Consider the following 25,511-nt stretch of genomic DNA (forward strand, 5'->3'; position numbering starts at 1 on the left):
AAGGTCTGGTGTCTAGGTCACTTAATCAAAACCCTAATTCATTCATGGCTCTCGTTCTTACTGGCCTTCTTTTTCAAGCCAATACAGCTTTCTTCTACTCTAGAGCTCTACATAGCATCATTGAACAAAGCAGCATTCATCAAGTTTCAGTTGGACCATGCCTTTTTACACGTAATCCATTTAATTATTATTAATGTTATCTCTGTTTTTAAAAATGTAGAGATGAAGACATTCTGATTTGTTACTGCATTTAAGATTTACATTTGCTTGCATAGTTTCAAAGAATAATCATGTTTAAGTCCTTATGTAAAAATGCAAACAAACCCATACCATCTTCTATAAACAATAATACAGCCTACAAAGGAAACCAGTATTTTTTAAACATGATTGTTTGAAATGTCTTTGTTCTTTCTAGGCTAAAACTATTCTTGGGGAGCACTTACTGAATGTTGGTATCAATCGAGATAATGTGTCTGAGATTCTGCAGATTTTCATGGAGGCTCACTGTGGGCAAACAGAGCTGACAGAGAGCTTGAAGACAAAAGCTTTTCAGGCACATTCTCCAGCTCAGAAAGCATCAGTACTTGCTTTTCTGGTCAATGAGTTAGCATGCAGCAAAAGTGTAGTAAGGTAAGATTTTTCCCAAACAGGTGTGTAAAAATAAAATTATAAAAATGTTGTAGTTCAGAAATGCTCTGTATTCACTGTGTTCTGTTACAGGAGGACTACTGATGTTCTTCTTAAAATGAAAGCTGAAATTGGTTGAGTTAATGCTTTTTACCTTTATGTACTGTTGATATGATGGAAGAATAGAACTTTTCCATGTTTGGTCTGTAATTTTGTTTTCAAAGCTTGAACCAAAATTTCTCTAACAATTTTTGGAATAAAAGATGAGGTTGATTACAAAGAAATTTACTAGGTATTCTAGGGAATAATTTAGAAGAGTTATTCGAGGGTTCTGCAGTACACTGTTTTCCCTTTTTCCCTTTTGTTTTTGAAGATGTTTGTTGTCCAAATACTTTAAGTAGGATCATAAGGTGAGTGGCAAGCTTGATGTATCATCATAATAATTCAAGGAAGTGTATATTGCATTTGTGGTCAGTAGTGTATAGCATTTCATAATTTTAAATCCCCCCTATGTTCAACAACTTGTCAAAACCCACCAACGTGCAATAAAAAGTTAGGAAATGCCAGTTTCTAGGGTGCCTGTTCTTCCACAGACTGACTTCCTGTGGTAAAGTCTTTCATCGCCTGATTGAGTGCTGCTTTGTTTCCTGGTGTATTCTGCTGGGTTTGGGACACTGTGCTGCAAAAGTTAATTGGGGTTGTGTAAGGCAGGAGTGGGAGAGATGCTTCAAGTTTTCCAAAGTTGAAAAACAGCAGAAGTGGGCAGTGCAAGTGCTGTGCGTCAGCTGTGCAAGAAAGTTCATGCATATCAATCAAATTCATCATAGAAACTTCCTCTTGTTGCAGATGACTGTGAAGTCTTATTTGTAGAAATGATCAGTCAGAACTTGAGTTTCTATATTTTGATCATAGAAACAACTATAATCTGCTGAATTGTTGAGGTCATGATGTCTCGGAAGTGGGCTCGCAGATGGTGACTGTACCAAAGCCCTTTTTTTGGTTCTTCAGTGAAAAGTCAATGTTGGATTGTAGATCCCAGGGATCCTAGGCAGAATACCTCAGATGTACCAGTGGTAACTGTTTTTTCAGCACAGGGCTACATGCTTTGTGGCAAAGACATTTGGAAGCTTGACACTGAACTAGAGCTACAAAAAGAAATGTTGAATGCCGTGCTTCTTGTGGGAAGAAAGCTGAGGTGATATTGTGGATAAAGACTGACATACGTACAGCAGTTGTGCTGCATTGGCATTCCTAGTATTGTGATTTCCCTTGAAATGATTTATTTTGAATTTTAATGATTTCTCCAAGACAGTTATTTGAGGGGGAAAGTGTTTATATATAAATGTCTGTCAGAAAAAGATACATAAGTTCACAGTTAATGGATTATTTTCATCTTTGACAGTGAAATTGATAAAAACATTGATTATATGTCAAACTTAAGGAGAGATAAATGGATGGTTGAAGGCAAACTTCGGAAGTAAGTTTCATTTCCTTAAATATTACAATATATTGCTTTTTTGCCTTTGTTCATGTACGCTGCTGTATAGGGAATTGGCTCTAAGCACAAAATCAGTTGATGAAGTTACAGGTTTACCAAGAAATTAGTAATCAAACTGCTTAATCTTATAAGGCAGATGTGGATTCAGAATGTTGCAACACCAGTCTTTTACGTCTGTTAAAGATGCATGAGATTCAGAGGGTTAGTGTCCCTCAGAATTGGAGCAAAGTAAAGTCTATTTTGTACTCTTTGGAGGAAAGTAAAAACTTTTTAAGAGGAATATTAAAGGAGCCATAAAATTGCTATTGACAATCAAAGTTTATTTGAGCCTACCATAATTCCCAGTGTTCGTTCTGAAAGGCATTTTAAGACAACGTGATTTTTCATACAGCAATTGCCAATCGAATTTTGCTAATTTATGTTATCTTAGTGTTTCTCATCTGTCAGTGTCACGTTGTTCCCTGTAGCTAGGGATCATATGTAGAATGCAAACTTTGAGATATTTTTTATATTTCTATTTAAGGTAAAATTGGAATTTCTTAAGGGTTGTCAGTTTCATATTCACTGTTCTCCCATCCTACAAGACAAAATTCCATACAGCAAGCATACTGGCTCCAACCATCAGGAAGCTGGACGGCATAAAGTTAATGAATCACAGGCGGTAAAAATGCATAGCCAGACTCTGCTTTTTTTTTTTCTTTGTCATCTTTACCTCTTGCTAGGAATGGTAAATCCTTTCTTAGTCCTTGCTTTAGGTACTTGTGTTTCTAATCTTATGTCTCCATTTTTTCCCTTTAATGTATCTCAGAAGGAAGAAGGAGAGAAGTAAAGAAGAAGGACAAGAGGGAGGTAGAGGAAAAAATTAGACCAATAAAAAGAAATTCTCTGCAAATCCCAGTCTGCACAGAGTTAATGTATTTTATCCTTTAGGATAACCCAGATACTTTTTTTCTGTCTTCATCTGTATCCTCTTGATGGGATATAGTTTAAAAAGTTTTTTTTAAGTTCTGATGTAGCCACAAGTTACCATTAGCAAAATGGGACCCTTCCCTGTCCTTGTCTTCTTAGGGCCTGCTTAGTCTTTCTCTCCCTCCATCAAACTGTAAGTACTTGTAGATGTAGGATCTTCTCTTTTCCTTATAATCTCTAATTTCTTTCCTTTCAAATAGTGAGCATAATACCCGGAAGTTCCAAGCTCCTCCTGCTTGCTACAATCATTTCTTGGTTTTTTTCCATCATGTGTGGATTTCAGGTTCCAGTAGTGCTCTCCCTATTTTCGAGTGCAAGTATTGCAGCAAAGCTCAGAAGTGTTGCTCTTTTGCTTCTTTGAATTCACTGGGCGTGATTAATCTCCTTCATCTTTGATTCAAAATTTTTGAGTTTTCCACTGTTTTTCTGATGAATTCCAAGAAGGTTTTAGAAGACCCTTCTTTTATCAGTTTTAAACAATGTTTTCTTCTTTATTATGTCAATTGTGTTTTCCATAAACCCCTACAGCTGTTCTGGGGCTTCTCTGAAAAGAAATCCCTAAACCTCAGTCTTCTTTTTGCTATTTTTTTCTACTTCCACACTTCATTCTAGCACATTACCTTCCCCATCCATTCACATCTTGGTCTAATTTTTAAGCATCATGGTCCCGAACAGTTTTGCATGGGAATACCTGGTTAGTCAAGTACTCACTGTGTGATCAGCAGCTGTGGCCTCTTTTCACATGCCTACAGACCTTTATGTGCCCCTCAGCACATGCCCCTCTTGTAGGGGATGAATAATGGAGGCTGAGGAATGGGTTTATTTGATCTCAGCCTGGCTTGCCAGTGTTTGCAGATGTTAATCTTCAAACCTCTGTGTCCAGGCTGCCTGGAAGTATATTCAAGTAGGATGAGAAAAGATTCTATCTGCATCAGATATGTTTGATTAGGGATATTTTTTGTGCTTATGTTCTCACTTTTTAATGACATAAGCTTCTCAGCTGGGGAGGAGGGCAAAAATAAATACAAAAGCCTGTGCTTGATGGATACAAATAAGCAACAATAAAATCCCAGGTTGGAAAAGGGAATCACTGTATTTTGTTTTAAGGGATGCTTTCCCTCTCCCCACTCTTCCCTTCTCCTCCTTCCCTCAAGGATCTTAATAAGTGTAATATATGTGGTTAGAAATTGAATTCTGAATTGCCTGGACTGTTTCTGCTTAGCTGATGGTTAATGAGAGGTTGCATCTAATTCCTTCTTTATCACATTTAGATGTGAATCTTGCTACTAATCTCTTTCTTTGTAAAGGCACCTGTCTCATACAGTCAATTGATCTTTCTTTGTGCTTTCTGTGTGGCAGCTGTGGTCAGAAGACTGTCTCACCTGAGATAATTCTGTGATTTTTTTTTTTTTAAACTAGATAATCAAAGTCTCAGCATCTCCTTTTCCATTACATGTCTTCTCTTTGGCATCTCTTTTGTAGCCCGATCAATATAAAACAGAAGAAAAATTAAATACATCCTCTTAAAGAATTAGGTAATAATTTGGTTTTTTACAAGACTTGAAACAAGTTTTTCACTTGTGCAGCAATGTTCTTTTAACATGCCAGTGTTATGGTATGCTCTAAGTTAATTTCTGTTGAATGAAACCATTTCAACTGTAAATGATGATGGTATATGAAAAGCAGCGTCACTAAAGGGAGAAATTACACCTTGAGTTTGGGTAGGAGATGCTAATGCTGATTTGCAAAACTTCCATTTTTTGAGATGCAAGGTGAAATATGTTAAAAGTATATTAAAAGTAAAATGTTCAGAATTTCTTTGCCTTGGTACTACCTATTACTTACATGCAGAAATTATGGGGAAGGCATGAAAGCTAAGTCAGAAGGTGAATTTTCCTTCTGTGATTTAGTAAACATTATAGATCAGATTAGAGCAGGCTTAAGTCAGTCATATGGTTCTCTGATGGGCCACCCACTCTTATTATAGGACAGTAGACTTTATAATTCTCTCAGCAGTTGCAGATGCAGGTTTGGTCCATACCTGAAGGTGAGAAAGACAGAACAGTTTCCTAAGTGAGGGTTTTCTTCTCTTAGTGAACCATGTGTAGGTAGCAACAGAAAAATTATGCTGCTTCTTGAAATAACCAAACATTTTAAAAGTTACACTGGCATTGGTTTCTGCCTCTGCTTAGGGTACGGACTGCTGCCTTCTTATGCTTGTGGTGCTACCAAAGGAGAGTATCTTTGGTTCATTTGCATCCTTGATAATTTGCAGTATCGTGGAAGCTTCCTTTAATGCTTGACAGCATTACATCTTTAGTTTTGCTTTCAATACAGGTAGCCTTTTTTGTTTCTTCTCACTCTCCTTAGGTATATGAAAGAGGTGTTGGCACGTCATTGAACATTCACTTGCCAGTTTTATTACTGAATTGTCTTTATATCTTAGTGTAAATTGTCTCTAAATTTGTCCAGTGCTGCAGCAGTCAATCCAGTCATTGACTAGTGATTTTGGTAGTTAATTCCTGTGTATGGGCAGGAATTTCCAGTCCACACGAAGAGGGTTTGATGGCTTGAAGTTATCCTGGTAAAAAGGAAATTAGTTTTCTAAAAAAACTTAGTTCAATCGCCTGAGTGGTATTGATGCTCAGTGACACTAAGGGTTTTTGCACCACACATGAAAATGTTATTTGCTTCTAAATTCACTGAGAGGCCTGAGATTTTTTTTTTTTTTTAAAAAGGTATTTTAAATCATTAAAACAGGTAAACATCCACTTGATTTGGAAAAATAAATGTATAAAACTTTATAAATTCTCCAGTGGATTAACCAGTGCATAAAAACCCAACCCAAACCAAAACAACAAACCCAAAGCCCAGCAGTTTTCAAGTCCCCTTGATGATTTCTTGGCTAACAGTCTTTTTCTAAAAGAAGTGCTGCTCCCAGTTGAACAGTGACACCTTCATTTCAGTCTGTGCTGTTGAGGACTGGCTCTGGTTATCGGCATTTTAGAAGGCTAATAGATTTGTCAGTATTCCCTGGAGCCAGTACTTGGACAGCACTCATTGTACTTGTAGCCACTTGCTGTATGGAATATTGTTCTGTAGGATGGGAAGAGAGAGGAGTACGACAAGGAAAAATTACGTCCTGGTAATTGTGTTTGTCGTTACCGTTCTGCTTTTCCCATCCTACCTTCTTCAGTCATCTCTTACAAAATCTTTGTCTTTTCTACACGTTTATGAATCTCTTCTAAGTCAGTTGCGTTTTTGGTCTGCGTGATAAGTGACTGGTTCAGCCTGGCTATTTACACCTCCTGTGGTTCAGCATGTTTGCCTGCAAGCTCCCTGATAGGTGGAACTGTAATTTTTGCTGTGTGGAATCTTGTCTTATAGGGGTTTTATAGAAGAAGGAGGTCTACTACAACCATAATAACTGGTATGTAAGTTTCCCTTTTCTTTCATAAAAGGAAAATTGACAGTTTGATTAATCTTTAGTAATTAAGGTAACTAAAATTCCCCAGAAAATAAGTATATCTAGAATAAAAAGATCAGCTAAAGGCCTAAAGTCAAATAATATTTAAAGTTCACAAAAATCTGAAAAAAAAAAAAGAAAATTAAACCAATATTGCCATTGCCATGCAATGTATATAATTTCGTACTTCCAAGTGAGGATTTTTGCCTTTCCCCCCACTCCCTCAGACACAGGTGTTTTGTCATCAAGTTCTTAAATGCATTAAATAGAACCATTTCAACTTCTTTATCTTTTTTCTTCTATATCGTCTTTCCTGACTTCTCAAAATCCCTCCGGTGTTTCATTTCTTCTGGACAGTTACACAATAAAATTGACCTGCGAGAAACAAAGTCTATTCAGAACGGAACCAAGAGTTGTAAGGGGTTTTATAACCTCAGTTTTTCTTGTTGACTAGTGACAATGAATCTTGAGAAAATACAGTGTCATGATAGAACAGAAGCTCTACTTTAAATCTGACATCTATGATTTTCTTTCAATCTCATAGGAGGAGAGGTATGTTTATGCTACAGACATAATCCATAATTTCTCCCTTTCTCATGTGTTCTAAGGCTTAGAATCATTCATGCCAAGAAAACTGGTAAAAGAGATGCTGCAGGCAGTGGGGATGGAGGCGAGGAACCCCATTCCTTGGAGACACCTGCACCTGGCCGCAAGCGCCGGCGGAAGGGAGGGGACAGCGACTATGATGATGATGATGATGATGACAGTGATGATCAGGCAGATGAGGATGATGAGGATGAAGAAGACAAAGACGATAAAAAAGGAAAGAAGGCAGAAGTTTGTGAGGATGAGGTAGGGAATTTTTAGTATATTGAAATTTTATTTGCCAATAAACTAAAACTTGTTTTCCTTCTGTTTTTCTGTAATATGGTACTGTTTCCCCAAAATGTTGCCATGAAAAGGAGGGAAGAATAACTTACCTCCAATGTTCTTAAATTTTTATTAGTTTTTATTATTTTGTTAACTAAAAAACAGAAGAGTAAAGTTATGTTTAACATTCTCTATTGTGAAGCTTGAGTGACCTTCCTGTGTATTTTTTCACAGCTTCTCCCAGGTAGTCACTGCCTGACTGTATTTGATCACAAGATGGTAAATTCTGTTAGTCAGTGTCAGATACAATACAGGAAGGATCACTGAATGATTTTTAGCTTGCTGAAGTGATTTTTAATGGAAATGCACAGGCTTCCACTGGATGGAACCTGATACAAGGCACAAGCAATAGAACTACGTTTTAGTGCACTTGGTGTTGCACTGGGTGTTTTCTGTTTGCCAGAAAATGATCCATTCATGCAAGGTTTGAAGATTTTTAAGACTGCTTGAACAGTGCATATATCCAACATATGTGAACTCAGATCTTTGCATACACCCTTTATTAGAAACATAGCTAATTTCTAGAGTAGGAATAGCCCTTTGTGATGTTATTCTGGATTTATTTCAAGTACTAGAATTTGTATGAATTTAAGAGAATACCTTAAAGGAGCAGCCCAGAGTTCTTAAAAATAATTCAGAATTAAAAATAAGTAGTATTTAGATTTCTAATCTCAAGTCCATCCCTTAATCCTTTTCCCTCTTGTATAATCTCCTGTATTGGTGCACTGGGTGTTTCATAGACAAAATTCCAGTAACTGGACAGAAATTCATTTTCTGATCTACCAGAAGTTCCATTGCATTTGTGTTCTGTGTGGTTTTTCAGAAGGCTTCATTCTGATACACTTTTACAGAGCCAAGTAATACAAGAGTTGTATCTTATGGTGCAGATGATTTTGGCCATATTCTTTTGGAAATTTACTGTTATCTCCAAAGATTTTCTTCAACTAAATTAAAACTCTTCTCATGGAAAAGAATCTCATTTTTAAACAGTCAAGAAGAAGGCAACCACGGACTTCATCATGAGTGCATTTCTCTTCAAAAATCAGCAGGATTGATGCTGTAACTTTTATAGCAGAGTTGTAATTTAAATTGGCTCTACAATTTCATGTAGACATTGAAATAAAATACAAATGTGGACTGACCAAAGACTTACTGATAAGATTTTAAGACATGCCATTATTTAATGCATGAGAAACACTTAAAATTATCTGGACTATCTAAAAAGCTTCATAGAAATGAAGATTAAATTCTACAGTGTTGTGTTCATGCACAAACTGAGTTACTTCCAGTTTTCGGCAAACAATTGGCCATGAGCTTTCTCCTTTGTCCACATCTGGGGTGGTTTGAAAAGATTCAAGGTGTATCCTCATTTCAGTTATGTTGTTGCTAGTGAAATATATTGCACAAGCACACAATTTGAACTTTTTGTTCTCTTTAGTATTTTCCTCTCATTTTCTGTTACATCTTTTTCCTGTAATAATGATAAGACATAGTAGTATGATTTTATCCTGAAATAAATTTGGTGTGACAGTAGATTTGGTGATTACAGGATGATGGGGACCAGACAGCAAGTGTTGAAGAACTAGAGAAGCAGATCGAAAAACTGACAAAGGTGAGAGAGACCATTAGTCTTTTTTCTTCTACAAATGTTGTTACTGGATGTCAGGAGTTAGTATATTAAACATAATTTTCAGTGCTCCAAGTTAATATAAATTGAAATAAGTATCTACTCTAGTTTTGTGAAAGTATGAATGATGCTCCAATTCATGACACCTGAATTTTGAGTTCAGTCTGGTGGCCCTAAGTGGATGTCACTCAAAAGGCAGTTAATAATAATAGTTGATAATATATTTCCACTTCTGAGACTAAAAAGTAATGTAATCTTTATCCAGATCTGCTTGATATATTCGTGTTTGTTGATCTTAGAAAGTGATGACAAATTCTGTATATGAGAAGCAATGGCTTCAGTTATACAATGGATTGTGGTTCTCATGCCCTCCTTTGCATGCTGATTTCTGCAGTTGTGCTCCAAGCTAATACAGAGCTGTCTGGGCTTCACATTTTGAAAGAAGCAGCAGTAGAATAGGAAGAGAAGTGTAAATGAGAAAGATGTAATGCTCTAATCGGGGGTACTCATGGCCCATGTTTTTATTGTTCCTATTAGAAAATTTGTCATTTAAGACTTTGTGTGTTGGTTTCTCTCATGTTCCAAATTGCAGTAAATTAGCAGTCCAGGATTCCACCTGACTCCCAGCAGTGTCAAATTTAGCAGAGCAAGAACTGAATAAACAAACTGAAGTTCTTGTTGGCCCCCCTCAAAGAGCTGTGTTATGTTCAAAGACAGAATTTATTTTTGTGAATTGTTGTTCTCATTCTTTTATGAACAGCTAAAATATCTCATTACTCTCCTATCAGCAGTTGCACTATCATCTATCTTTGGGCCTCTGTTTACCATTTGCTGATGCTGTTTAACTGTTAGGATTTCAGCTGTTCTCATGCAATGAAATCTTTGATCCACTGCTTTTTGAGAGTCAGGGTTAAAAAGACAGGGTTCACCATTGCAGTGTGTTTTTAGAGGAAAACTGATAAACTTAGGCTGAGCCATGGAGTACTTTAAATGATTTTTTTTTTAAAGGAAGCTTTTTAAGTAAAATCATCAAGGCAGCAGTTGTGATTAGAACAGCACAACACACAGACACACCACTATCCCGAATCTCTGAGAGGACATCCTTGTCTGACCTTTGAACTTCTTTCAGTCTGGCAGCCAGATGTTTTCTGTAATAATGAGATTTTTTTTCCCCCACTGATTTATAATGCTTTCCCTTTTTTAAATAGCAACAAAGCCAGTACAGAAAGAAATTATTTGAAGCTTCGCACTGTTTGCGTTCCATGATGTTTGGTCAGGATCGTTACAGGCGCCGGTACTGGATTCTGCCCCAGTGTGGTGGTATTTTTGTAGAAGGCATGGAAAGTGGTGAAGGTAAGAGCCATAAAGTAATGGCCCATCTCCAGAGGTGCTGGCATTGTGCAGCAAGGTCTTCACCCTCAACCAGATGCTCAACAGACTGCTGTCAATAGACCTCTCCACTCACGTGTTTCTCTGATATCTCTTTCTGGTTAGGAAAGAGCAGGTAATACCTTTCAAAATGAGGATTGGTATTTTGGAAGTTTTCAGCTGTTACACTTCTACATGTTATGCATTTTCACATTTACCTACTTGCAAAGTTTTTTTTACTTTTTCTGAACTGTTTCAGCTTTCCCTATGCCAGTGACCTCTGTGTATGAAAATTAAGAGGGCCATAGAATGCAGAAAAAAATTTTCATTCTCAGTTGTTACATTTTCTGCAAATGCACAGATTATTCTGTGCATGAAGTTATGATAGATGTCTGCAAAAATACGACAATTATTTTCATGAAGTGAAGTACCTTGTTTTCTAATCAACCACATGATTCAGTGTCTGTATTTTACCAATTGATCTTTCTTTAACCAGCATTTGCTGAAATTACTTTGCCAAGACTAAAATGTAATTTTGGGGTTGTGACAGTTGTATATTAACTGTGGTTGATTTTTTCACACACTTTAAATTGGATAGATGCAGAAATTGTGTATTAATCTGACTTCTTTGTTGGTATTAGAATTTTTAAACATAAACCTTCATTTTGGGCACAGAAAAACCTTTTCTAATTTTCATATAGATGAACCAAAACATCATTACTTTCACATTTTTCCCCTAAAAAGTAACCAAAAAAATTCTGATGCGCATCAGAATTGCATGATCTCATGAGAATGGCATCATTCTAGAGAGCTGTTTAATTAACTGTTACTGTATGGCATAGTAGGAAATTTGAGCCTGGTTTTGGGCCCAAAAATAAGCCACAGAACTTCCCCATATGTAATCTTGATCATCAAGTTATCTTTCTGAAATGGGTAGCATAAAAAGTACTTCCTTCTCTGTCTCCTGCTCTGCATTAACTTATGCTCTATGTTAGGAACTACTTTGCTCATGAGTAGCTGCATCCAGAAGGTGCTCTTTGCATTTCCTTGGTTTGCTGTATTTCATTATATTTTAACCAGATGAATCCCCCAAATGCTTTGGAAGTGGTACACAAAGAAAATAATTGACATACACTTACCTGTCTTAAAATAGTAAAAGACCCCACACAAACAAACCCCCACAAAAGTTTTAGCCAAGAGCCATAGGGCAAACCTCTGTTTTAATGTTGTCTTAGTGAAAGTTTCATCTCCCTGAAAAGGAAAACAGTTGTGTTCTTAAATTCCCCCCTACCTCCTCTTCCCCATAGCTCTTAGTTTGCCCTCTTTCTGTAAATTCTGCAGTTTATCTGTTTCTAATTCCTTTACCTAAACCTTGGAAATAGGAGACACAAAGTGTTGAATGATCTGTCCATTTAAACAATTCTTCTCTATCCCTTTCGTGCAGCCGTTTTCGTGCTTATGCTGATACTTAAATTATTTATATCTTGATACAGACGGTAACTGTACATTGGCTTTGTGTTTACACCAAAATGTGTAAACGCATTTTGAAGTTTTAATAGGAAGGAATGTACTTTTCTTTGTAGAAATGACGGTTTTTCAGGAGCAAGTAAACATTTATAGATGTACCTGCCATGAACTGTAAGCCATGTGTTTATTTGTGACTGCAGTATCTGATGAGCATAAAATAAGGAGTTGGATTTTCTATCTCCTTCCCCTTATGCTAACAGTTCTTTATTTATCAGCATTTTATACTTAGTCTTTGTCTAAGTTAGCAGTCAGTATAAGGGTAGAAGAGAAATGGTTAAGAAAGACTAGTAGACCAAAGAAGACAAAAAAAAAGGTTTTTCTTTTTGTAAAAGGTAGATCTTCAGATCTTTTGCACCTCCTGTGTTTGAAGAAACTTCTTTTTTTAATCACCTTCTGCTTGCTGTACTTTAAATTGCTTAGATGTTAGCTGTCTGCTTAGTTGTATGGAGAGGTCCAATCATCATGTTGGGTGGCTCTTGAAAGAGTCTTAAACTTCAGAGACTGTTAACACTGTTTCCCAGTCAAAGTTGTTAATGATTTGTATTAAAAGAAGTAAAATGTTTAATGTTATCTCAGTGTTTGGGGAAGATTTGATTTTGTAACAGGAATTTTGGTTCTCCATTTTGTAGTTGGATGTGTGCTTAATGAAACGATCAGTTGCAAAAATAAACTTAGGGCTGTCAACGCTGGACTCCCTTGATATCGCCAGAGGGGCTTTTCAATGAGCCATGCGGAGTCTTGCAAAAAGAAAGCTGGCAAAATTTTGTCCCTTTCAGAGACTTGGCACTGGCATACTGCTTCAGATGTGTGAATCTGGTAGCCTGTTAGCCATGTCGAGGTGATTTTTCCTTGAGGTGTTTAGTAGTGTTTAACTGTGTATCCCTAGAAACTTGTTTCCCTCTGCACAGTGCACTGTAAAGTGAGAAGGGATTTCATTAACAACAGTGGCAAAGACATGGGAATCTAACATATGTTGAGCCAAAAATGAAGTCATTTTTAATTTAAACTATGATTATAAAAACTTTGTAAAATAGTTGATCTGTTATAGGTAAATATATTTCTGCTTCTTGTACCTTGTTAGGTCTAGAAGAAATTGCAAAAGAAAAAGAGAAGTTAAAAAAGGAAGAAAGTATGCATATCAAAGAAGAATTTGAAACAGAAGAAAAATTACATTGTTTAGCTACAACTCACTATGAGCAAAAGGAAAATTTGAAAGAAAAGGACAGTACTAACCTGTTTTTACAAAAGCCTGGATCATTTTCAAAATTAAGTAAATTGTTAGAGGTAGCAAAAATGCCACCTGAGTCTGACGCTATATCCCCAAAACCTAATGGCAGTGCAGCAAATGGCTGCACGTTATCTTACCCAAGTAACTCAAAAAACTCTCTCTGCAGTCTGCAGCCCCCTGCATCGCAAAGCTCCATTGAGAAGTCTGATTCTAATAGTCTTTTCAGTCCTAATGCAAGTGGGACAGGAAAGTTTTACAGTTCTCCACTAATTCCAAATGATCAGTTGTTAAAGACTCTTACTGAGAAGAGCAGGCAGTGGTTCAGCCTGTTACCACGGGTGCCCTGCGATGACACCTCGGTGACCCACGTGGACACAGCAGCTGGTACAGCTCCGCTCACTCCTCAGTCACATCCACCATCAAAGTCACCATCACCTGTTCCGTCTCCTCTTCTGGGCTCGACCTCTGCACAGAGCCCTATGGGATTAAGTCCTTTTGCATTGTCACCACTGCAGGTAAAGAAATTAATTTTTGAATAGCTTGAATTTGCAGAGCTTACTTGGGCAGGATGTCTCTTTAGACAAATTATTTCACAGACCTGTGATCATTATATCTGCATTTCTTTATCTTTTTTTCTATTTCTAAATGTTTGTAACTGACTACAGAAGTTTTATAATGCTAGGTTACAATGTGTCAAGTAAGCCAACGTATGATATTTTGTATGTGTATTTCGGTAGTTTAATTTGGCTTTTAGGGTGTTGGCTCCTGGTATTAAATGAAAAGCAAGTAAATAAAAACTAGTTTTTGGAAGTGTAACACACCAAACCCTACTTCTGAAAACTATTGTTTTTTAGCATTAACTGGGCCCTAATAAGAAGTATTACATGTCAGTGTTATTAGTTTTTCTGAAACTAATTGAAGTACTGAGTAAAGGCTTTCTTTGTGTTTTGATTATTGTTTGACAAATAGCATCCTTATCATAGTTCAGGTTTCTTGGTTATAGTAATGGTAGTTGTGCTCTGTAGCAGATGAAGACAGGACTACCTATAATGGGACTTCAGTTTTGTGGATGGCCTACAGGAGTTCTTACTTCAAATGTTCCATTTCCATCTCCTTTACCTGCCCTTGGATCAGGGTTGGGATTATCAGAAGTGAATGGTAACTCATTCTTGGCATCTAGTGTTCCTGCAAGTAAAAGTGAATCACCAGCACTACAAGCTGAAAAAATAGCTTCTGCCCCTTCTACAGCAGCTGAAGTAGCCAAACCTGTAGATTATCCTAACCCAAAGCCTATACCAGAAGGTAAGTGTAATGCAACAATAAGATGATAATTTCTGCAGTGCCTCTATGATGTCACCATTATTTTTTTAAATGATTTGCCTATTGATTTTCTAATCTGATCATGTGTGGTCACATAAAAAAAGCACCTGCAGAGTGTTTATATGCTTGTCTTGATTTAGAAATGCAGTATGGGTGGTGGAGGATTACTGATCCAGAGGACCTAAAATCTTTGCTTAAAGTGCTGCATCTCAGGGGAATAAGAGAAAAGGCCTTACAGAAGCAAATACAGAAACACATGGATTATATCACTCTGGCCTGCATCAAAAACAAGGATGGTATGTAGTTGATATTTATGTTACACATGGTGTTGGGGCACCAGATAACTGGCATAGAGCTCTTTGAGATGTGTTTAGCAGGAGAGTTAAAGTAATGGTTGGACAAAAAAGGTAAATGTCTCCTTATCTGTAGTTGCCTTTTCACCAGCCTTGTTCTGGAAAGTTACTGGATTGGAGAAATGCCATTAAATATAAATAGTTCTAGTGATATAAGTAACCTTCTTAAGCTCTGGTAACCTTCTGAAGCTCTTTCCATCTTTGTAACACTCGGCCTCTCCTTCCCCTTCTTGCCTTTAAATTGCAAGTTTGAAAGCATACAGAATTTGTTGTCCATATTGGGTATTTTAAGAATAATATACTTTTACAACAGTTCTTCAGCATTTAAATGGAGTGACAGGTAAATCAGCTTGAATTTACCAGTGCAGTTGTAATGCTAATTAAAATAATAAAAATGTGATTCTCAAATACAGTTGCAATTATTGATATCAATGAAAATGAAGATAACCAGGTAACTCGGGATGTTGTGGAAAACTGGTCAGTAGAAGAACAAGCTATGGAGATGGATCTTGCTATTCTTCAGCAGGTGGAAGATCTAGAGAGGAGAGTTGCATCAGCTAGTTTACAAGTTAAGGTAAACCAACTTTCAGTAAAATGTCTCTTTAAAACAAGTGGTAAGAATTTAAAGCAGATAGCAATCCTTGTGTGTTGGTAAGTGCCTTCTTACTCCATCTTAATTGCCTACAAATGAAACAAATACACTGTGCAGTATCCTGGAGATTTGTGTCTGAAACGTTTTATTGCAGTTCAGTCTTCAGCTGAAGATGCTCAGAATGGCAGTTCCTGGAGAGTGTTCTCCTACAGTGCAGTTCGGTGCACGTTTTGTTAAGCTTTTCAGAATGCAAAGATTGTATTTCATATAGACTGCTTAACTCTCAGGGGGTTTGCCACAGTTCTGCCTGGTTTGTGTGGTTGTTGCTGTTAATGCTTTCAGAAATGCCTACAGGTGCATCAGAATAATTTGCTTGAATATTGTGCAGACATGGAGAAGATGTAATGGTTATGAGTGTGGTAGAGTTAAGAATTCTCTGGATTTTGGAATTTTTCCAGTGTTGGGTATAAGGTTATCAAATTGCATATGTTTGGTTATAGTACAGGTGCACTGTTTGGGATCTAGTTTTTGGCATGAGATGAATGTTATTTTCCTGTGTCCTGATACTGTCTCCTGAGCCTGCTAAACAGATAGACCTGTTCTGATGTTTTGACCAATAGAACAGGATATTCACAAGGGGATACGAATGCACATTGTTGCAGAAAGGTCCCTTCAGAAAGTCTGGTAATGCTTATGTTTCTTGATTAATTATTTTAGTTCTCTGGATATTTTGGAAAATGTCTTCACAGATGGATTACAAGTAACCAAGATCTACTGGAAACAGCGCTTCAATTACTTAGTTTGATTCCGTAGAACAGTTCCTCTGTTTACACACTGAGTTAACAGCAACCAATAAATGCACAAACCTTTCTATTGACATAGGGTTGGCTGTGTCCTGAACCTGCATCAGAGAGAGACGACTTGGTATATCGTGAACATAAGTCAATTACTAGATTGCACAAGAAGCACGATGGAGATTGTGCTGGAGGCGGAGAAGGCAATGCCAGCTCTCTAGAGCGGAGGAGTGACAACCCTCTAGATATAGCTGTAACCAGGCTCGCTGACTTGGAGCGGAACATAGAGCGAAGGTATCTGAAGAGCCCCTTAAGTACCACCATTCAGATCAAACTGGATAATGTGGGCACAGTTACTGTCCCTGCTCCTGCACCATCTATTAGTGGTGATGGTGACGGGTAGGTTATTGAGATTAACTTGAAAAATTATTGTGCTTCTTTGCTAATTGGAGCCTATTTTCTTATTGCCTGTTATCTATGTACTTTCTTGTATGTCTGTGATCCATATGGATCATGTTATTCTGCATGGTGCTTTGTAAAGATTTTTTTTGTTATGTTTGTTAATAATCTTGCAAAGTTATCTTACATTTAACTGGTTGTGACTAAGCTTTGAGGCACGTAGCCACAGTCTGTGCACTACATGAAATTTAGTTGCTTAAACTTTATACTTATTGGCTGTGTACGTTTTGTCATTGCTTGGCTTTCAATGTGATAATGATTGTTCCACATTTAAACATGAGCAAACATGGGTGTTGACCTATTTAATTTCCCTGTATTTTAATGCAGAACTGAAGAGGATATTGCTCCAGGGCTAAGGGTGTGGAGAAGGGCATTGTCAGAAGCGCGCAGTGCTGCCCAGGTAGCTCTGTGCATTCAGCAGTTACAGAAATCAATAGCATGGGAAAAATCCATTATGAAAGTTGTAAGTATCTAAACTGTTTTTGCTATATCCCATTTTCCGACTTTAGGCGTTTTAAATTGTCATGGTGAATAATGCATTTCTTACTACCTCACATAAAACCTCACACAGTTAAACTGTACATTGTGCACAGATGAGTAAGCCTAATGGAAAAGACTGTCCCTTGCTTGCCAAATTCAGCATTCTGAACTTGCTCCGATAAAAAGCTCTTTAAATGGTTACGTTATTAAAGATGGTAATTATTCTTTGATGATGACATCAAGGTAAAAGAGAGTAATTTCTTGGTCCCATCTGATGAAAGATACACTTTCTAGTGGAAAATCTTGCGTCTCATCTGTGACACAAGTTTTATGGAAGTTCAACATCATATATTCTTCATTAAGGATTTCATTTTTCAGAAAGTTGAGATGCTCCAAATATGTGGCTTCTTTGCATGCAGAGTTCTCACAACTGAACATACAAATTAGGCAAGTGTGTGAGCAGACAGGCTGAAATATATCCGTTTCCTTGTACGCTTAGCAAGTCAATCTGTGTTAACTACATATATAAAAAAAGCATGTAAAGGGGATATGTCAAACTTTGCATGGACCTCTGCACCTCAAATTTCTGAGAACAAAACCTATTACTACAGCAGTAGTGACTATAATGTGATGAAGTATGTCCAGTGTTGTTGTGTAGTGGGTGGCAAATTGACTCTTCCATCTGTGGTCCTTTTCCTGATTTTTAAATTTCTATCAGTCCTATACAGATTCTGATTGTATCTGGACAATTAAAGGATGATTTAAATAAAAGCTGTAATGTCAGGCTGTACTTTTGAGTTTATATAGCTGTTAGTTTAAAGCAGTATCTTTAGAGCAAAAAGCTTACGAATTTGGTAGGAGCACCTGAAAAGGCACTGGAACATTTCAAGATGAAGTAATTTATTATTCAGAAAAAAATATATCACTCTCAATTTGTTTTAAATATTCTCTGCATTTAATTACACACAGTTGGTTAGAGCAGGGTGCTCATAATGCCAGGGTCATGGATTTGATCCCTGTATGGGCCATTCACTTAAGAGGTGGCCTCGATGATCCTTGTGGGTCCCTTCCAACTCAGAATATTCTGTGATATCAGTAAACATACGTATTTGGTGACAATATTTGGAAATTTTTTAAGTTCCTGGATGTCTAGAAATAAGGGATTAGCAAAATCACACAATGTATGTAAGAAAATGGCAGTCCTTTAGATGTTTTTAAGTTAGTATGAATTTTACGAAGTCCTGGGATCATTTGTTTTGCTTTACTGAAGTTGTTCATGGTGGCCCTTGGATAAGATCCTTACCAATTACTATTTGGAAATACTCTTGTAAAATATAAATATTCTTTATTAAGTAGCAATATACATATGCAGTTTTGGCATAAATGAAGAGAACATTTCTGAGATAGTATGTTTGGGCCAAGACGGTTTGATAGGTATACTTTTACTTCTCACAGACATTAATAAATTATAAAAAGTGCTCATCGTTTTGTGTGCTGTAGGGACACCTGTCTTATAATAAATGAATTGCTTTTCCAACATGTTCCCCAAATGTAGCCTTTAAATGAGTTCCTTACATGCTCCATATATTCTTCCATGGATACGATCATTAGCAGATTCTGATTGGAGTAAAATGAAAGTAATTTTGAGAGTGAATTTGTGTGTTTGAAGGAGAAGGGTAGTTTAGGTACCATTTATGTGTTTCAAATTTTAAAAAATGGAATTAAACCCGTTTTTCATGAATTACAGTACTGCCAAATTTGTCGAAAGGGAGATAATGAGGAACTGCTGCTCCTTTGTGATGGCTGTGATAAAGGCTGTCACACCTACTGCCATAGACCCAAGATCAGCACCATCCCAGATGGGGACTGGTTCTGTCCTGCCTGCATAGCAAAGGTAACACTCCTGTCAGGATGAAGGGACTGGAGCAAGTGACTAGTTTATTATATGTGATAGATTTACAGGTCTACCAGTGCTTTCTTCAACGAAAATAATGGTCTGTATGTTTTATGGGGGGCTCCCATTAAATGATGAGATTAGTAGTTTTATTTAACTTGTATTTTAGTGGCAGTAAGGGCTATGGTCTTATTTGTTCTAATCTGTGGGCTTTTTAATGTAAGTAGATACAGAATTTTCATGCTAATTCCATACCATAATTTTTAATTTCTCTTTTAAAATTTATTCAGTATTTGTCTTTCAAATTTCATCATTAAGTGTTGACAGACCAATGTCTCAGGTCCTGTTTTAAAAGAAAAAGCAGAGAAAAAACTTAGTGTGTTTTTTTTGTTTTGGTTTGGGTTGTTTTTTAGTATGTTCACATCGGTCATTTAGGAATGGACTGATGTTTGTCCAAAACTATGCCAGCTTGGTTTGTTAGGAGGTACTGTTTTACCAATTTGAATGTCAGGTGCTTTTGTATTGTCACAAGTTGAGAACCTAAGTCACTCGTACCAGGAATTTCTGCAGTCGTAATTTGCCTCCGAGAAGAGCAAAAAGTGAATAATCTCTAATATTAACTATTTAATATGTTTCGGTGCTTCTGTTTCTAATATTCATTGCTGTCGATGATAACAGAGGTTTCTGTAATTTCTAGGTTATTGCTTATTTCACTTCTCTCTATTGTAGGCAAGTGGTCAAACTCTAAAGATAAAAAAACTTCAAATTAAAGGTAAAAAAAGTAATGAACAAAAGAGAAGCAGGAAATTAGCAGGAGAAACAGAGGATGAAGACTCTGCAACTACAAGCGCTGCCTTAAAAAGAGGAAAAACAGACCCTAAGAAAAGAAAAATGGATGAAAATGTTTCTGTAAGCCAGTTAAAGCAAGAAAATTGCACTGCTGTTAAGAAACCTAAGAGAGATGGAGACTCCAAGGACCTGGCTTTATGCAGGTAAAGTGTCAGATGCTAAATTTAGGGGTAAGTCTTGTTGAAACAAATAGTACTTGATCCTTTTCATCTCTGTTCTGGGGAACAGGAATGCTATTCTTTGTCATATGTATGTATATATGCACATAATGTGTGTGTGTATGTGTATATGTACACACACATGTGTCTGCTGGGAGAGTGCTTCTTTCAAGCCTGGGAAGAATGAACCCCAGTGGCAGTGGCACTGACACCTTCTCAAGTGTATCAAAGACAATTCTCCACTGTGTCCGAGGGCGTTGATTACAGAGGGGCGCACACAAATCGTCTGCTCTGGTAGCACTGCTACTCCCTCAAAAGAGATGCAGTTCAGCCTTGTCACAGTTTTGGAAAGTCAGTGTTAGCACCTGGTTTGCAAACGGTTTACATTGAGGATCAAAGCTGCAGGACATGTTTTCTTTTGGAATGTTGATCATTAGATTGTCATCTTACAGAGGTTGCCTGGAGGGAACTTAATGCTATTTTAGTTACTCAGTTGTCTGTCTCTATATACATTGTTCTCAGCCTTTCAACAGGGTGCAGAATAAACTGTTTTCCTTTTGTAAAGTGAATAGTTTGGCAGTTCATAAGGAATTTATGTAATAGTGAAAACACTCTGTGAATGTATGACCAGTTTAAAAATACTTCTGAAACCTTATTTTATTCAGCATGATTCTCTCAGAATTGGAAACTCATGAAGATGCCTGGCCTTTCTTACTTCCTGTAAACTTGAAACTTGTTCCTGGTTATAAGAAAGTTATTAAAAAACCTATGGACTTTTCTACCATTAGAGACAAGCTGAGTAGTGGACAGTAAGTAAACATACTGTAAATTTTACTTTACATTTTAAAAATATTTAAGCACTGAAATACAATACATTTTTAAAATTAGCTAAACTGTATTGTTCAGCTCTGACACCTCTGTGATTACTTTTACCGTCAAAATAAAAATTCTTAATTGTATGCTTTCATCTTTGCCATATCCAAGTGCAATAGCATGTTGTATGGGAGAATGTGTGGAACTGGCTGAAAAACAATAAAACTGCCAGGTCAAATGCACCAAAACAATCAACAGGAAAGGTTTTTTTCCTCATCTTTTTTCATGGAGACATCTTAGTGTTACTGCATGTTAGAGAGAACCAACTGTTTTACAGGCTTTAAGCTAGTGGAGTCCTTGTAAATGATGTGGCTGTGGAGTGAATTGCCAGCTCTGTGGTGGTAACACTCTTGTAAAGGTGGTTAATAATTTTATAGTCCTACAATTTGACTGCACAGATTTTTTAAAAAGAAGACCACTCTATATGCCTCTGTTTACCTTCCCTCCTTGTTAATATCCCTGTGCTCTAATGAAGCTGTAAAGATGGACCTGCTTGCAGTGTCTGTCAGCTCCACACAGAGCAACTTCCCTCAGCACAAGGAGCTTTTTAACCTCTTCAGGCTTTTTCTCCCATGAATATAAAATTTAAATGTTCCCCATGTGCTCGTATCAGTAGACTTGTAATTCTTTTATTCTTATTTTTAATAATTCATAGGCATATTGGAACACTCTTTGGGCCATTCAGGAGTATGTTCAGGGTAATAAAAAGAATTAGCAAAGACAGTGTCACAGGCAGCCTTTTTCTGTACCCATTTGTTTCCTCTTTTAGATAAATTCAGCTCTATTCAACACTTAGAAAGGACACTGAGCCCAAGAATAGATGCATAAATGGAAAACAGCCATAGCATTTTAACTAGAAAGCTGTTGAAGAGAAGGAGGAATTAGTTTTTTAATAGTTTGTTTTCCAGTACAGGCATGAAATTCTACCTTACAAAACTTCTGAGGAAAACAACAAAACAGGGACAAGAGAGTATTTCCTTTCATTGATGTTCATTTTCTTGTTAGAAATTCTAATTTAAATTCTTATTTAAATATTTTCTCATGTAGTTGAAATATTTTTCTGCTTTGATTCTCTGTGTTCCAAAAATCATTTACTTCTTGCTTCTTTCAGGTACCCTAATCTTGAAGCATTTTCGTTGGATGTCAGGCTTGTTTTTGACAACTGTGAAACTTTCAATGAAGATGATTCTGACATAGGCAGGGCTGGCCACAACATGAGGAAGTATTTTGAAAAAAAATGGACAGAGATTTTCAAAGTGAGCTGAAGCTACTAGAACTCATTTTTTCTTTTCTTTTTTTTTTTTTTTTTTTGCATTAAATGAGGACTGATAAGACCAGCAATGTGAACTATATTTACATGGAAGTGCAAGGCACATACGTAACTAATTTTTTCCTTTAAAATATCACAGAGTTGTGATACTAGTTTTAAAGGCTTCACTCCTACAGCAACCATGGCCCCTTGGTTATTGGTTTGTGTGTTTTAACAAACTAATTTAGGTAGAACAGGGAAGCACACCCAAAGAATTTCAAAGAAAGGGGTGTTATAGTGCAATAGCAATTTATCAAAACGCACTGAATATTCAACCACCAGAGCTCTACTTGGGGAAATGGTTCTCTTTTCCCTTTCAATAAATATCTATTTTTCTTTTTTTTTTACTTTGTAGTTTATTTTTTAGTGAATGTATTTAATTTTATGAATTATTTATGATTATACAGCATTCAGAATCTTCGTTTTCTGTGAAAAGGAAGAACTACAAAATTGCTTTAAATGTTGAAAATACAAGGAATGTTTTAAAATATAAAACAAAGCCAAGTAAAACTGTTTACACTAATGTGCTGTGAAGGCACTAAAAATTAAACTTTACTGTAGAGTTACAAGTACATTTATATATATGTTGCTGCATCACTTGTGTAGTTAAATTGTATTTCAAGACAGTGAAGAAAAATTGAGACATGTATATACTGTTCATTATTGTTTATATTAAGTCTTGTTTTAAATATGTATGATGTGTACATATTGTTTGCAGACATTATTGTTTATGCCTTAGGAGGACGGTAGCATTTTATTTTAGTCTTAAGGTAATTAGAGATCTATGGCTTGTACAGTAATTATCCTCTACCAACACTGTGGAGTCTCCTTAATCTTGGTAGTGCCTGCCTTTACAACAGGGTGTAGGGGATATTAGTTTTCCATTTTTCTATTTTGTTATATAATTTCAAGCCACCACGGCCTCAAATTCAAGTATAATCATTTGTATTCATGTGGAAAAAAATCGTGACAATTTCCTACGCACACAGTATTTTTTCATAGAAACATTTCCCTCCATTTGCCTTGCCACAGAGTAACAAAAGAAGACATTTGTAACCACTGTGTTTTATCTACTGTGTGTTGTGGTGGCCTGTTGGGGCAGATAGATTGGAATTTTTTTTGTACTAATGTAAGAGTACTTGAAGTTTTATTTAAAAGAAATGTTGTGGAAAGGTAGGATTCTTTTTCTTTTACTTTTTTTAGGAGTGTTATTTTTCACTAGTATGTGTGGCACGGATACAATAAAAGACTGTTTTGCAAACCAGATTTTCTTGGCAATTTTAATACTTCAGGTCCTGTGTATACAGGTTTTTTGGTTTGGGGTTTTTTTTTTTTTTAGATAATATCTTGGAAGTCTTGCATTTAACATTCAGTTCTTCTTATGATGCATCTAATTCTCCTGAGCTTTTAATGGCAGTTCAAAAGGAAGCAACTGCCAAGCAGTCAAAGAGCAGTTCCCTGTCTGTAAATAACTGAGGTGCTGCCAGGCTGATCGCTGTCCTTACAGACATGGAAATGCACACAGTGGATTATGTTTCTGAAAACCACTGTCCATGTAAGGTTTTGTCCCTTTTTTGGCCTGTAGGAGGACATTAGTCATAATCCTTGCTTTGACTGAAGAAAATACAGGAATTACAAACAGATATTGTGGAACCACAATACCTGTAGTTCTCTCACAAAATAATTTTGGGAGGGTATTGGTTTTTGCTTTTAAACCAGGTCTGCCATGTTTGAGTCTTAGTGCCTATTTTTAAATTAATGTTTCTATTGCCCTCCCCAGAATATCTTGTCCAGTAATATTTTTCTTTATTCCAAAATCCTGTTAGAATAATCTGTTATTACTTTGAATAAAATAATCACATTTGGGTGTCAGTCTTGCATGTTAATGTGAGCTCCTACACTGACTGCTCCACGCCTTTCCTATTCATGACCTTTCTGAAGACTTCAGTAAAGAGGCTTGCTGACATGTACCAAAGATGTGAATATTAATCAGTGTTTTGAATGTATGATGGTAAGCTTCTAAGAAGGTATTATAAATATGCTTAGATTATTGAGAAATCTAGTTCTTCAATGAAAAAAATTTTTTTTTTCAGATTCTGTACTGGTAAATGCTTTGTCTGTAATAGTAGAACTGTTTGTTAGTTTTCTGAAATGTCAGACAGGTTACCAGCTACACTACATACAATATCTATAGTAAAAGTTGCATTGTTTTCAGCTTGTATCCCAATTCAGCTGAACAGCTGGGAAGTTGAAGGTGGCAACAGCTGCTATAGTGATGACAGTGAGACAAGCATCACCTCTCTAACTTGACATGGCCAATGTATTGCTTTGCTTGCTAACAGCCAGTGTCTTCATTACTATTGCAGTAAAATCAAATATACAGGAAATACTATATTTGAATGGCAAGCTTGAATCATGCATATGCCCTCATATCTCCATAGAAAAGAGCAGGGATTTAACAACTAGAAAAATGTTTGTAACGTTTCTTCTTTGCTAATTTTCTCTCCTGTTGATTCTGTATGTTTTCTTAAGAGGAAGTTTTCCGGTGTGCTCTCATCCTTTCTGAACTAAGTGTGCCAGTCTTAGTTTAGAGAATTTATTCCAAAACTTTCAAACTTATTATAAGTACTGTAATGGTGCTCAATGAAGAGTGTTTTGGTTGAGTGTGGGTTCTCTTTTGTCTCTTGTCAGCTCTTTGAAAAAAATGGGATGATACAAAAGCAGCTGAAAAGTTGTCTTGGACAAAATATGTATCTTCAAAAGGAGGTCTAAAGCTTTCTTTTTAATACTGGCTGTCACCTAGGATTCAGAACAATGAAAGGCCAGGCTTCAGCCGTCGATCAAGAGTGTGCAATCAAATAACGTGCTATAAAACAGAGCGTGAGATGGTACAGACTAAACACAGAAGGCCAGTCATTTAGGGAATGCTTCCTGGGCACAGTGACTCCGAGAAAGTGACTTTGTCTTCCTCAAAACACATAGGTGCTGGCTAAACCACTTATTTTGCATGAGTTGCTGAGCGTGTATGATGAGGGGGAAGAGGGCGACGGTGCACATTTCCTGACGGACGCTGAGACTAAGGGCGCACTCTTTTTGTTGGAACTCACCTTCGCTCTGCTCGAGGCCCGCGCCTGTGGAGGGCTGGGGCCGGGGTGGGACGATCACCGTGTCGATCTCAGCGGCGGAGCGC

At 36.8% G+C, this 25,511-nt stretch overlaps 1 protein-coding gene and 1 long non-coding RNA gene across 18 annotated transcripts in view; one reads left to right on the forward strand and one right to left on the reverse strand.

Moving 5' to 3' along the window:
* Positions 1 to 24,193, forward strand: part of BAZ2B (bromodomain adjacent to zinc finger domain 2B) — a 121,695-nt gene extending 97,502 nt beyond the window's left edge. For 11 of the 17 annotated variants that reach the window (XM_017736030.1, XM_017736031.1, XM_017736029.1 and 8 more), the window contains 15 exons: positions 416 to 630; positions 2,030 to 2,104; positions 7,169 to 7,412; positions 9,040 to 9,102; positions 10,326 to 10,470; positions 13,094 to 13,755; positions 14,266 to 14,542; positions 14,701 to 14,856; positions 15,327 to 15,487; positions 16,388 to 16,698; positions 17,086 to 17,221; positions 18,986 to 19,132; positions 19,862 to 20,124; positions 20,805 to 20,948; positions 22,124 to 24,193. In XM_017736030.1, the coding sequence (XP_017591519.1) occupies positions 416 to 630; positions 2,030 to 2,104; positions 7,169 to 7,412; positions 9,040 to 9,102; positions 10,326 to 10,470; positions 13,094 to 13,755; positions 14,266 to 14,542; positions 14,701 to 14,856; positions 15,327 to 15,487; positions 16,388 to 16,698; positions 17,086 to 17,221; positions 18,986 to 19,132; positions 19,862 to 20,124; positions 20,805 to 20,948; positions 22,124 to 22,277 (3,153 nt within the window). In that variant the 3' untranslated portion in view covers positions 22,278 to 24,193. The remainder of the gene's footprint in view (positions 1 to 415; positions 631 to 2,029; positions 2,105 to 7,168; positions 7,413 to 9,039; positions 9,103 to 10,325; positions 10,471 to 13,093; positions 13,756 to 14,265; positions 14,543 to 14,700; positions 14,857 to 15,326; positions 15,488 to 16,387; positions 16,699 to 17,085; positions 17,222 to 18,985; positions 19,133 to 19,861; positions 20,125 to 20,804; positions 20,949 to 22,123) is intronic. The other 6 variants (XM_017736032.1, XM_017736038.1, XM_017736042.1 and 3 more) reach the window with 3 other exon arrangements.
* Positions 12,120 to 13,628, reverse strand: LOC108447094. The gene is made up of 2 exons (XR_001862491.1): positions 13,542 to 13,628; positions 12,120 to 12,924 (listed from the first exon to the last, which is right to left on the reverse strand). It is a non-coding gene; the product is annotated as an uncharacterized LOC108447094 (long non-coding RNA).
* Positions 24,194 to 25,511: the final 1,318 nt, after the last annotated feature.

Source organism: Corvus brachyrhynchos, unplaced genomic scaffold (assembly GCF_000691975.1).
Source record: "Corvus brachyrhynchos isolate BGI_N302 unplaced genomic scaffold, ASM69197v1 scaffold45, whole genome shotgun sequence".
NCBI classification, from domain to species: domain Eukaryota; kingdom Metazoa; phylum Chordata; class Aves; order Passeriformes; family Corvidae; genus Corvus; species Corvus brachyrhynchos.